Below are 14,158 nucleotides of genomic sequence, written 5' to 3' on the forward strand. Positions count from 1 at the left end.
AGCACCTTGTTTAATCTGTGCCACAAATAATTAAGGCAGTTCTGAAGGCAAAGGAGGGTCCAACCCAATAATAGTAAGGTGTACCTAATAAAGTGGCCGGTGAGCACATCTATTGAACTATAATGTTAAGGATTTGTTTTTGGATGAGGGGTGAATTGGAAAAACATTTTGGCAGAGTCATGAGGACGTGATTTTGATATTTCAAACTATACTGTATGTAACTATACTAAAACAAGTGGCTGTGTTCTATCATTGCGGTCTATAGGACAGGGCTGTTGTTTCAACAAACAAACATTCAACAAACATTGTTGTTTCAAATGAACAAGTCTTAAATATTTCTTTTGTATCATGGGACACTTAATTTATGTGGCAATGTTAAATACTGAATTGCAGCTTAAATTAACATTTTGTTTGAAAACTCACAATTGCTTCTTTTTATATAAAATAGAATCACATGTGATTTCATTTGCATAGGACAGCAATGAACAAATCCCGGTTTGCAGAATGACAGGTGGAGGATAAGAAAGCTCTTGCTGCATGAAGCTAGAATGTATTGCATAACAGGAATTCAGAATGTGACTGACCGCTGATGACCTGGCCGAACAGCTCTTCTGGAGTGTCTCCAAAGAATGGTACACAGCCCACCAGAAACTCATAAAGGATGATGCCCATTGCCCACCAATCCACAGGCTTCCCATAGCCTTGCCTCAGGATCACTTCTGGAGCAATGTATTCAGGAGTCCCACACACCTGTAGAGAGAAATGTTTGCAGATGTTACAACCCTAAAGTCCAACATAGCTGGTGATCAGTAGATTTTGATGCTGGAGTCTAGATTTACCAAACCAGCACCATAATAAACAATCCAAGGCCAGCACAGAAATTCATGTTTCTCTAAAGTCCAGTGAGAACTTGCATAAACTGCTTAGAGTAATCTTACTGTACTATTAAGTCATCTATTTTTTTACTTTAAGACTGGTCATAGCTTTTTAATAATTTACACAAAAATGTAGACTGGCCTAATTCAAATCTGAAATGTGAGACAGATCACACCTTGGTTAACTGCTAGCTGGTCAGACTACTTCTTAAGACACAGTGGCTGTGTTTATGCAACTGATCCCAAATCTTTAGAGCAGATATCAATCATAGAGGTTATGACAATGACTATGCGATTTCAAATGAAATATCAAGTTCTCAGGACTTCAATAGAGAATTGGATCTGTACCTGTTTATCAGAGAACTCTCTAGCATCCTTCTCAATGTGACCCTCATAGAGGTTAGTGGTCATGTTCATCAGACCAACTTTCGATAGGCCAAAGTCTGTCAGCTTGATGTGTCCCATTGAAGTGACCAACAAACTGTCATAATGTAATAACACGGGAGACAATACAACAAATAATTAGTCATGTATTAGCATTATCAGAGCAAAACCCTGCTGGAAAAAAAACCTGTTCATATCAACTTAGGATGCCAAGAACTTGATAGCTGATTTGTTGTCAGTCCAATGTGGTCTACATGCTCTAACTAGCTTAAAGATGGTTTTCCAGGTTGAAACCAGGCCCACTGGCTGCTTGTACCAGCTAACAGGATCTGACCAACTCGAAAAGTGCTTTAAATCAGCTACCGGATTCTGGTTTTAGTTGAGGTTTTCTTTTGCAGGGAATGGTGCATGTTTCATTTTTGAGCAGCTCACTTGTCTGGTTTGAGATCTCGATGGACGATTCCATAGTTGTGGAGATATTCCAGGGCTAACACAGTCTCAGCAAAGTACATTCTGGCCATGTCCACAGGGAGAGGACCCATATTCTTAAGCAATGTAGCACAATCCCCTCCTGTTGGGATAGGAAATTTACAAATGAATGCTGCATACAACTCTGGCTTTTTGACTCCTTCAAACTGTGCATATTAAAATAAATTTTATGTCAACATGAGTGCTAATGGTTGCACATGTTGCATAAATATATTACATTTGTTTGCTTATTTGAAAGTATAATTTATTTGTTAGTTCATGGGAAAGCACTTTGTTCAAAACAAAAATTGTATTTATTTTTTACATTTGATTCTGTTTATATAAAAGGGAATGGTACTTATTGAATTAACTATAATGCTGAAGTTACTGTTTGAAAAAAAAAGAAAAGTGAATTACTTTTCTATTTAATTTATTTACATCATTGTGTGTAAATACTTTAACAAATGACATTATAAAAATATCAGGCTGGTCTAAGCAGGTGGTTCCCAAATGTTAAATATAGTTACATTACTATTACCAGGTCATTTTATTTATTGGTGCCTGCATCCCGGTCAACGTTACGCTCATAAAACATAACCATGCAATGTACTTTTTAACTTTTATTAGGAGTAACAGGATAATGAGACTATTTTCAAAAGTAACATTTCAGCACTGCAAATGATGTAAATGTGTTACAGCTTACCTTCAACATACTCCATAACCATGCATAGATGTCTGCGTGTCTCAAAGGAGCAGTACATGCTGACCACAAATGGGTTTTCAGCAAAAGTCAGGATGTCTCTCTCCACAAAGGCCTGCTGGATCTGGTTCCTGAGCATCAGGTTCTGCTTGTTGATCTTCTTCATGGCAAAGCGTTGTTTTGTCTCTTTGTGTCTTACTAAATACACCGCACTGTGAAGAAAAAAAAAAAACATTCTTGGATTAAATTAACAGGCAGGTGTATGACAATTTAACACATAGTAACAAGCATAACAGAGAAAACTAATTTAAAGGACTATGCTTTGAAAGGATTATTAGGAATTTGCTTACTGTGCTGTATGTACTGTAAACCATTTGTTTAAAATAGTATGTGAAACAATATGTAGTATACAGTGCTAAACATTTAACCTAAAAATTCACTGTCACTTACCCATAAGCCCCATTACTGATCAGTTTGATCATCTCAAAGTCGAGCTCACAGGGTTTGCGCCGGGACCGTAGTGCTGCGCTCAAACTGTGGGACTAGATATATATGCGTTATGTAGACTTTTGATATCAAATGAATCAAAATTCTCAAACTGTAAAAAATATTTGTATATTTCTTCCTTACATTTGATTTTATTCTAGAAAATTAGGTAACAGTTTATTTTACAGAGTCCTTGTTACACGTTAAATGTAGTTACTGTAGTAATAACTATAAATTACATATATAATTACAAGCAAACCAAACAAAAAACTAAACCTAAATCCTAACCCTATAGTATGTACATGTAGTTAATTAATATTACTCAGTACTTAAATGTATAATTACACTGTAACAAGGACACCTTGAAGTGTAACCAAAAATGAAACTTTGTTTTCTCTTACAGTATATCGTAGTTGGTTATCTGTTTTATATTCCATGAATTTCTTAATAAAATTCCATGAAATTCTTAATAGTTTGCTGTCTTGGGTAATGTGTATAGATAAAAGTACTTACACTGACAGACTCATCCGTCTCAGGGGTTTCTGCAATCCCACTGTCGTAGCTAGTTAACTGGGCAATTTCTGAAAGACAATGACAATTAATTAGATGTTGGACTAATTTTAAGCAGTGGTTCTCAACCTTTTTCACTCCAAGGCCCCCCTCCTCTCCAAATCGATATTACAAAAAGGTGCTTCAGGGGTCAATATATTATTATTATTAAATCATTGAACAAAATATTTTGACAACAATAGAGCTGATTCAAGAAAGCTTTCACTGTATATATTTGTGAGACAGTCTTCTGTGCAGAATGTTTTTCCATTATTGCAGGGACTACATTAGTGCATAATTTAGCGGGAACATTTCTGACCCCCAATGACTAAAAAAAGTCAAAACAAAAGTCACTTTTTCCAAAAGAGTAACTTGGTAGAGCTGACTGCTGAGGTTTGTAAATGAGTTAAATGGTGTGGAAATCAACAGTCAAATCTACACACATCATGAAACATTTACGCTAAAAAACTGCCACTCTAAACAAATCCCAGTGATGCAGTTCTCAGGAGTCTACAAAAGTAACCGATGAACAGCAGGAGGTAATGAACTGGAGGGTCGTTCAGCTGTCTCTAAAGAGAACTAAGCCCGTCAGAAAGCTCTAACAACAGCTGCCTATCTCCATTTCCAACCATCACACTAAATGATTTGGATGTTCTCCGAGGATTAGAAAGCCTTGGAGGGCTTTGTAACCAACACTGCTTTGGCAGAGTTGGCAAGACAGAGGCATCAAGGTCTACGGGCGTATTCTGTTCATATTACCAATAATCATACAAATGAGTAGAAATTCAGAGATTCGTGACAGAATGTTGTGTCCGTAAAAGGCTTTCAGCTTACATTACAAACTAACATTATAAGAAATAAAACCCAAAAGAAAGGATACAAATTATATTTTCTGCACGTAGGCTCCCGATGTAGAACATATAAAATGCATTGATACAGCACTTAAGATTGTGAGCTGTAAAAGTAAAACCTTTAAAGCCTTCTGGTGTGAAGTTCAGGGGCAAATAAATGTGAAATTAATGAGATCACAATAAACAGGTGTACAACAAATCAGTAGCCCTTTTGAACAATTGTGCTGCAGTGAAAATTGTATTATAACTCCAAAGTAGTAGAAAATGTGTGCACAAAAGTAAGTGCACACATGCAGAAAAAGCAGAATGCAGGTCTCAATCCAATTGAAAATTTACTAGTGGACCTGAAAATGATTTCCATAACTAACAACATGCATCTATTGAATGCTGATTAGAAGGGGTAAATATTTATGCAAAAGATTATTTTGTATTTAATAATTAATAAATTGACCAATTTGTAGATTTTGTTTCATTTTGTCATGAAAGAATATTTTCTGTTGATCAGTGAAAGAAAAGCCAAATTAAATCATCTGTGGTGTAATGTTGTTAAACAATAAAACATGAAAACTCCAAACAGAGTGAAAATCTTATTTTATTAAAAGTTTTGATGCAAACTGAGGAAAATCCAGCAACTAGTTCTTAATTGGAAACATTCAGCCTGATAGCCTATGAATAAAACTTTATTTCCTGATGGACTTGTTAAATTGAAACTTTGTCTGTTCTTGGCATTTTTATGTGCAATATGCCCCAAACAGTTTGTGAACCGCCCATTGATGTACCAAGACTACTGGAAACCCTGTATTGAGGTCCTCTTACCCTCAAGTGGGTCCCTTGTCAGACCAAGTTGGCTGATAATGTATCGTGGGATGTCGGTCTTAATGCCTTGGCCCTCTTTAGCATGACCCTCTGCAGCCTCGAGGAGATGATAGAACTCTTCAGGGTCAAACTCCTACAAGACAGAAAGTATTTATCTTTAACACAAGACTTTGACCAGACTGTACAAATAGATTCTCACTTCTTAAATAATATAGATCAAGTTGTAACAATTGTTTGGTAAACATCTGAAAATGTACTAAAGCAATAGCATTCTGAAGCACATCACAGCAGAAGTCACAGGGCTGATTGAGCCAGACCATATTATTGTTGAAAAACTCTTGTAGACAACCTACCAGACATTCAAGGAGTCGTGCAGGCCTAGCAATGACGATGAGAATCTTCTTTACCAGCTCCTTGATGAAGGTCACCTCTGCACTCTCTGATCGCTCAGTCGACTGCATTACAATAACAGAGCACATCACAAGTGGTCATCGATATGCAAGCATCACTGAACGCATTGATCAGAAAAACATTCTAAATGGAAGAATACACAGGGGGAAAAGTATTTTAAATATAGAGAGTTAGTTTTAGCTCACAAGAATGAAGAAAACAATGTCTCTGAAGGCATAATTTACCTCCTGAAAGAGCCTTTCCAGTTTATCTGTGAGCTCACAGAAGTATCGCGAGGTAATGAGGCCAAGACGGGACTTTTCCAGGCAGTCTCTGGCCAGCTCAATGATCTGGTGGTGTGCGAAGCTGAGGACGCCATCAGCCAGAGGCAAGACGTTCTCAGGGGAGTTGCTTTGGATGATCTCCTTGATGCGCTCCTCCATCTGAGCTGTGGCCTGAAGGGTGGAGAATACAAACCAACAATGAATTCCCCTATAAAGATACAATCACTTGGCACTGAAGATGATTGGTGAAAGTAGGTTACACTTACCTTGGGAAATCTTTCTTTGTATACATGATTCATCATGATAATCTCATGGTCACAGCATGATGGGGATCTTCCAGGACTATCAATGCAATTGAAGAAAAACATATTTTTCAATATACTGTCATGTCATAATTATTTATGAAAATCGTAATATTAATATTGTGAGAAAGAGATAATATTAGCTAAAAAAAAGCATATACCATCTTTGGCATACTTCTTTCAATACTTTTCAGATGCAGTAATTCTTGTATACTATTCAGGGCAGATGGTATGTGAATTAAGATGCAAAAAAAGACAGATCTCAGATCAGTGTAAAAGACGAGTTTCCTGTACCTGAGACTGCGGGAGCGTGGCCGCATAGGTGTGACTCTTCTGTGGTCGTCTCCAACAATGCTCTCAGTGTAGAAATGCTTGGACAGGAAGTGGAGCTCATCTGGTGTGGGCTGGAAAGGCAGCTGATGAAGCTTCTCCTGTGATGAACAGGACGACTGGAAATGAAACGAAAATACATTGAAAAAAAAAAAGAAAAAAAAAGAGAAATGAAATGAAAACAAAATGAGAAAAAAAGATGCCCACTGATGTGTTACATTACACATCATTAGGTGGAAAATGCAGATGATGGATAAAAATTAAAACACAGCAATGGATTTGACTATTTTCCTGTTTCTTCATGATGATGCAATCCAACAAAGATGTGGAGCGGAGACCTCAGTCAGTGCGCAAGTATTTAAGCGAGGTACTCAAAAAAGCATGATTAATTAACCCATAAAGCAAATATCATCATATACTCAACCTGATATCATTCCATATTTGTGAAAATCCTAATACCATCCATTTATGGATGAACTACTCCCTTCATGTAAACATGAGAATCTTAAATTTAATCCAGAATTGACAATTATGACACAAGCTCAACTGCCGCTCTAGGCAAATCACTGTCGTGCTGCCCCCACTTCACACTCACAATTAAACACGATCTTTGAGATGCAAGCAAAAGCCTGTAGATTTTGTTTAATGATAAAATTGCACAAAAATAAAATCATACGCAAGCATGTTTTCAGGGTTTTTTTTGTTTTTTTATTCTGCAATGTAAAAAAGTAGCACGCAACCACTAGAACAGCTGCAAATGCAAATTATGCATTATATTATATAAGTATATCTACAAGCCCGGAATGGCCATCAGAAGATTCGGGAGAACTCCCGGTGGGCCGCTGATAAACTGGGCCGGCAGCAGTACCACTTCGTCATAGAGACAGTTTCACATGGGACGTGGAAAGTACAAGTCTATAGTTCATTTTCAATGAAAGACACATAGAAAGCTCCAAATTGGTGGTAGTTCTAGTAGCGGCAAAGAAACGGTACAAGCAGTGCTCGTACACCCAAAATCCCGTCACTAGCGTGTTCACAGCTCTTCGTAGCGGTTATAAATGGGTTATTATAAATATTAATATATGACGTATATTGGTATATAAATATTATGCCCGCAATAAGGCGAGCTACATGACTTCACACCACTTTCTCTCTCACACATATACAGTACATAAGTCTGCCTTTCAGAAGTGTGCATGTTGGGCTTTAAAATCATTAGTCATCACCAGCAGTCTTTTGTATTCATGTCCGGATTATTTAATTCATTTTGATGACATTTTTTGATGTACATGTTAAGTGTTTTGCATGTAGACTGCTCTAAGGGGAGGTGGGAGGCGGGAGTGGCACTACTAGATAGAATGAAGGAAAGTTAATTTAGATTTACAATATCTAATAGATAATAGAATATCTAAATAAAAAATACTACTACTAAATTAAACTGTACTCCACATTGAAATCACACTGGTCCAAAAGCATGCTCAACTTAAACATCAAATATACAGTACCATTCAAAAGTTTGGAGTCAGTAAGACTTTTTGAAAAAAGTCTCATGCTCACCAAGGCTGAATTTATTTGATTCATATTGAGAAATGTTATTACAATTTAAAATAACTGTTTTCCATTTCATTCTATTTTTAAAATATAATTTATTCTTCTGATGGCAAAGTTGAATTTTCAGCATCCATTACTTCAGTCTTCAGTGTCACAAGATCCTTCTGAAATCGTTGGAATATGCTGATTTGGTGCAACAAACATTTCTTATTATCACTACTGAAAATGGTTGTGCTGCTTTATATTTTTGTGGGAAAAATGTTTTCATGATTTTTTAAATATATGTGACCCTGGATCACAAAACCAGTCACAAGTTGCACGGGTTATTTGTGGCAATAGCCAACAATACAGTGCATTGTATGGGTCAAAATTATCGATTTTTCTTTTATGCCAAACATCATTAGCATATTAAGTAAAGGTCATGTTCCATGAAGATATTTTGTAAATTTCCTACTGTAAATATATAAAACATTTATTTTTGTGAGTGAATGCAGCACAAATCACAAACATAATTGGACAACTTTAAAGGCGATTTTCTCAATGTTTTGATTTTTTTGCACCCTCAGATTCCAGATTTTCGAATAGTTGTATCTCAGCCAAATATTGTCCTATCCTAACAAACCATGTATCAATGGAAAGCTTATTTATTCATCTTTCATAAACCGTATAAATCTCATTTAAAAAAAATTGACCCATGTGACTGGCTTTGTAGTCCAGGGTCACATATTGATTTGTAAGTATAAAGGGGAAATTTTCTGTAAACTGAACATTAGTTGGCTGGTGTGCCAGAATCAAATCGCTTGCCATCTCCTGTAAGGATGGGCAGCTGCAGCAACTGTGTCAATAAACAACAACAACCAGAGTGGATGGGCAGTCTGGCACAGTTTCAGGGACATATTTACCAGCAAACAAATCTGGCAATGCTCAGAGGCACATGAATCAGACTGGGAAAAAGTCATGGCAGCATCTGTTGACCATGGCAGACAGTCTCAGTCAAGTATAATTTAAGTTGCGCATATACATGTTAGTGCAAGGACACAGACACAAACCAAAATCTTCAAAGCATATGAAGCTTGCAATAACGACAGCATACAAAGATGGTGGCATTCATTGTATACAACAAGCTGCAAACTATTTTAGTTGCTAGTTGGAGATACTACAATGGCTATGTGATATTAGCTATGTTCCAAAACCAAGTGAGCTGCTTACATATATAGTATCTCACAAAAGTGAGTACACCCCTCACACTTCAGCAAACATTTTAGTATATCTACTCAAGGGACAATACTATAGAAATGAAACTTGGATATATTTTAGAGTAGTCAATGTGCTGCTTGTATAGCAGTATATATTTACTGTCCTCTGAAAATAACTCAACATACAGCCATTATTGTCAAAATAGCTGGCAACAAGAGTGAGTACACCCTAAGTGATAATAGCTGTACGTCATTTAACCAGGCAAAGCCACATGTCCTATTCATCATGTTCATGTTTTTGTCTGTTTGACAGGACCATACAAATTGTTGTATCTTGTATTAGAGCAGTTAAAATTTGTGCTTCGAGTACAATTCTCTCATAATGACCACTGCATGTTCAACATGGCACCTCATGGCAAACAACTCTCTAAGGATTTGAGAATTAGAATTGTTGCTCTCCACAAAGATGGCCTAGGCTATAAGAAGACTGGTAACACCCTGAAACTGAGTTACAGTACAGGCCAGGGTCATACAGAGGTTTTCCAAGACGGGTTCCACTTGGAAATGGCCTCGCGAGGGTCAGTCAAAGAAGTTGAGTCCTCGTGCTGTGCGTCAGGTGCAGAAGCTGGCTTCAAAAAACAGATGCATGAGTGCTGCCAGCATTGCTTTAGATGTTGCAGAAGCGGAAGGTTAGCTTGTCAGTGCTCAGACCATACACCACACACTGCAACAAGTCGGTTTGCATGGGCTTCCTCAAGCGGAAGGTGGAGAGGCGCCATGTGTCTAACAGCCAGCAGCTCCGTGATGTCATTATGAAGGAGTGGAAGAGGATCCCAGCAACAACCTGTGCAGCTCTGGTGAATTCCATGGCCAGGAGGATTAAGGAAATGCTAGATAACAATGGTGTCTCACACAAAATATTGACACTTTGGACACAGTTTTGACATGTTCACTTAGGGTGTACTCACTTTTGTTGCCAGCTATTTTGACAATAATGGCTGTATGTTGAGTTATTTTCAGATTTATATTATATTATATTATATTATATTATATTATATTATATTATATTATATTATATTATATTATATTATATTATATTATATTATATTATATTATATTTATTAGGGATGTAATGGTATACAAACATGCCGGTTCGTAAGTACCTCGGTATTGAAGTCACGGTTCAGTACAGCAGGGGGGAGAAAACTAAACAAAATTGCTTCTTTTTTTAATTAAACTGCATTCTGTTAACAAATGTGTATATGTGTTTAAATAAATTATAATAAAAAAAATTATTAAGGATAAAAAAAAAAAATCTCTTACACATTACTATATTAAATGTTTTAATACATTTAAATGTTTTAATTACAACAGAGCCCAAATTAGTAAAATCAGTCGCGATTTATTTTTAGATTTAATAAATCAACGCTAAAATAAAAAAAAGGCCTGGAAATTGCACATAAGGCATGTTTTGCATTAACTTCTAAATTTTCTACTCCAATTTGTTTAAATTTTATATATAATAATAATTTAAACAGTGGCTGTCATAACTTGTTTATTGTTAACAAATTTATTTAAACATACATCAAGTAATCAGGACATTACTAACAGGTTAAGTCAATTTAATGAATAGGCTAATATAGTGGATACGAAATGCTTGTCTCTAGAGTTAATTTCTTTAGCGAACAAACCTGCTGTCAACACTAAATGCCTGAGGTAAATGTAATGCTACGTGACAAATTATTCTCAAGCGGTTTTATTGATATCTTTCTGCAGTTGAAAAACTGGTTGAGAGTTGTAAACGTATCGATAGGTCGTCTCTTCTTTTTACTGGTAGCAAACAGTGTTGCATTGCCACACGCGCCCCCTTCTGGATTGGAGTGTGGATCACCCGTGACTGAATGTATTCGTTGTGCGACTGCATGCACCGAACCGTGACGTCCGTTCAGGATGAATACATGTACCATTACACCCCCAATTTATATATATATAAATATGCCTTCGACTTTAGATTTTTCTAGTCGACTAGTAGTCGTTCATTTGGGCAATTATTCGACTAATCACGCGTTTATATTAATAAGCCATAAATCATAATAATGCGCCTTTAATTGCCTAAATAAAATACATAGCCTAATTAGCTCTCACATGCACACATGAAGCTTGCCACAGCATACTGGCAAACGTAATGATTATGAATGTGTCGTGAAAAAAAACAGGTGTTTTGTAGCACTTATTAGAAAGAAGCAGTCAAGCAACAGGAGGTGACAGTAACTGTAAGTGTTTTGCATCTTTTTCTCATTTGATTTAAGTGCAGTTGTAGTTACTAGGAAACAGTGTTTGTTTATTGTGCTCACAAGCTGAAATCTCATTGGTGAAGTCTCGTTTGTTCGCGTTTAGTCACAAGGTAAACAGTTTCACTAGTGAGGCGTGTCCAGCTGTATTCAATAACGACATTTCAGGTGAGTATAAAGCAAGTAGTATAAAGCGGCGGCAGATGCGGCAGCCCTCGTGTGAAGCCCTCATCGTGTGAAGACCGAAGAGTGTAAAGACCAGCAACTCTACCTGGGCGACTCCACCGAGCAAGGACACCGACAAGGCACTTGAGTATTATTTTCTTTTGTTTCTTTTCTCTTCTACACAACTTTTCTTCTCATCTTTCTGTTTGTGACCTCTCTTTCACTATGCGTTTTCAAATCCCTACTATTACTAACGTAAATGTCACACGTAGGAGGCAGCACAATCCTAGCAACCTGCATACCTTTCCGGTGTCTTCTAGTGCTCCATTCTCTTTTCCCATCGGTCTCTGGAATTGCCAGTCCGCTGTAAACAAAGCTGATTTCATTACATCTATTTCTAGTCATTCAGGTCAGCCTATTGGCCCTGACTGAGACCTGGATTAGACCAGAGGACACTGCCACACCTGCTGCCCTCTCCACTAACTTCACTTTCTCACACACCCCTAGTCTGACCGGAAGGGGTGGAGGTACTGGTCTTCTCATCTCAAACGATTGGAAATTTTATCCTTTACCACCTCTGTGTGACAACAGCTCATTTGAATCGCATCCAATTACCATCACTAGGCCTATTAAAATCTATTTTGTAGTTGTTTATCATCAACCAGGTCAACTTGATGAGCTTGGTGAGCTTGATGTGCTACTCTCATCCTTCCCTAAGGATGGTACTCCTTTCGTAGTTCTTAGAGACAACATCCACCTAGTAAAGCCTCAGGCTGCTGATTTTCACACTCTGCTTGCCTCATTCGACCTCAAACGAGTATCTACTGTAGATACTCACAACCACTGACCATACACTGGTCACTCCACTGCACACCTCAAATCACTTCCTCCTCACCCTCAAACTCAACCTGCCTCAGAACACTACACAAACTCCTCCACAGGTCACATTTCGGCGAAACCTACGCTCACTCTCACCCTCTCGCCTCCCACTAATCTACTTCAAGCCATTTCTTCCTCAGTTGTACCCGCACTCACACACATCATAAACACCTCTCTTCACACTGGTACTTTTCCCACAGCATTTAAGCAGTCTCGGGTAACCCCACTGCTTAAGAAACCCACTCTAAATCCAGCACATCTGGAAAATTACAGACCGGTATCCCTTCTTCCATTCATCGCGAAAACACTTGACGAGTTGTTTTCAACCAGATATTTTCCTTTCTTACACAGAACAACCTCCTGAACAACAACTAGTCTGGTTTCAAAAGCAGACACTCAACTGAGACTGCCCTGCTCTTGGTAATTGAAGCTCTGAGACTGGCAAGAGCAGCCTCCAAATCCTCAGTTCTCATCCTGCTGGATCTGTCTGCTGCCTTTGACACAGTTAACCACCAGATCCTCCTGTCAATCCTAAAAACGAAGGGCATCTCGGGAACCGCACTACAATGGTTCAAGTCTTACCTCTCAGGTAGGTCCTTCAGGGTGTTGTGGAGGGCTGAGGTGTCTAAGACCCAATATCTAGCTACTGGGGTGCCTCAGGGCTCAGTGCTTGGACCACTTCTCTTCTCCATATACATGACATCACTAGGATCTGTGATTCTGAAACATGGCTTTTCCTATCATTGCTACGCTGATGACACACAACTCTACCTCTTATTCCAGCCTGATGGTCCGACGGTTGCTGCTCGCATCTCAGCCTGCCTGACAGACATTTCTGGCTGGATGAAGGACCACCACCTTCAACTAAACCTTGCGAAGACAGAGTTGCTTGTGGTCCCGGCCAACCCAACACTACACCACAACTTCTCCATTCAGCTAGGTTCGCCATCCTTACAGACCACATTGCTAGAACTGCCCAGTCCTGCAGATTTGCCTTATACAACATTAGGAGGATCAGGCCCTTCCTATAAGAGCATGCTACACAACTCCTTGTCCAAGCACTTGTTCTATCCAGACTGGGCTATTGTAATGCTCTCCTGGCAGGTCTTCCAGCTTGCACTGTCAAACCTCTGCAACTGATCCATAATGCTGCAGCTAGAGTGGTCTTTAATGAGCCGGAGAGAGCACACGTCACTCCTCTCCTCACAAAATTGCACTGGTTGCCAGTTGCCGCTCGCATCAAATTCATGTCACTGACTTTTGCCTACAGAACAACCACTGGCTCTGCTCCCTTTTACCTAAACCCATTACTTCAGACTTACGTGCCATCCAGAAACGTCTTGTGGTGCCATCTCAAAAATTGCTTTCTCTGACCTTTTTCTGGTCTGTTCCATGCTGGTTCCTGTTCCTGCCCAACTCAACCAGAGCTGCTGAGTCCGTGGACCATTTTCAAGAAACGGCTGAAGAAGCATCTTTTTCGGCAACACTTGATCCATTAATACTAACAATTTATCTTCTACTCTATATCTATTGTCTTTATAAAATAAATAAATAAAAAAAACAGTACATGTACTGCATTAGATTAAACTGGGAAGAGTCATAGCACTTGCATATTGTTGTCCTATTGTTCTCATTTGTAAG

At 38.2% G+C, this 14,158-nt stretch overlaps 1 protein-coding gene across 13 annotated transcripts in view; it reads right to left on the bottom strand.

The window, feature by feature from the left end:
* Positions 1 to 14,158, bottom strand: part of mast4 (microtubule associated serine/threonine kinase family member 4) — a 141,195-nt gene that overhangs the window by 14,108 nt on the left and 112,929 nt on the right. For 12 of the 13 annotated variants that reach the window (XM_084115359.1, XM_084115360.1, XM_084115364.1 and 9 more), the window contains 11 exons: positions 6,400 to 6,554; positions 6,070 to 6,145; positions 5,765 to 5,974; positions 5,483 to 5,584; positions 5,130 to 5,262; positions 3,427 to 3,494; positions 2,878 to 2,969; positions 2,431 to 2,639; positions 1,692 to 1,830; positions 1,224 to 1,356; positions 585 to 750 (listed from right to left, as the gene is read on the bottom strand). In XM_084115359.1, coding sequence (XP_083971485.1) covers positions 585 to 750; positions 1,224 to 1,356; positions 1,692 to 1,830; positions 2,431 to 2,639; positions 2,878 to 2,969; positions 3,427 to 3,494; positions 5,130 to 5,262; positions 5,483 to 5,584; positions 5,765 to 5,974; positions 6,070 to 6,145; positions 6,400 to 6,554 — 1,483 coding nt within the window. The remainder of the gene's footprint in view (positions 1 to 584; positions 751 to 1,223; positions 1,357 to 1,691; positions 1,831 to 2,430; positions 2,640 to 2,877; positions 2,970 to 3,426; positions 3,495 to 5,129; positions 5,263 to 5,482; positions 5,585 to 5,764; positions 5,975 to 6,069; positions 6,146 to 6,399; positions 6,555 to 14,158) is intronic. The other variant, XM_084115362.1, reaches the window with a different exon arrangement.

This window comes from Abramis brama (genome assembly GCF_963993115.1).
Source record: "Abramis brama genome assembly, chromosome: 5".
Taxonomy (NCBI): domain Eukaryota; kingdom Metazoa; phylum Chordata; class Actinopteri; order Cypriniformes; family Leuciscidae; genus Abramis; species Abramis brama.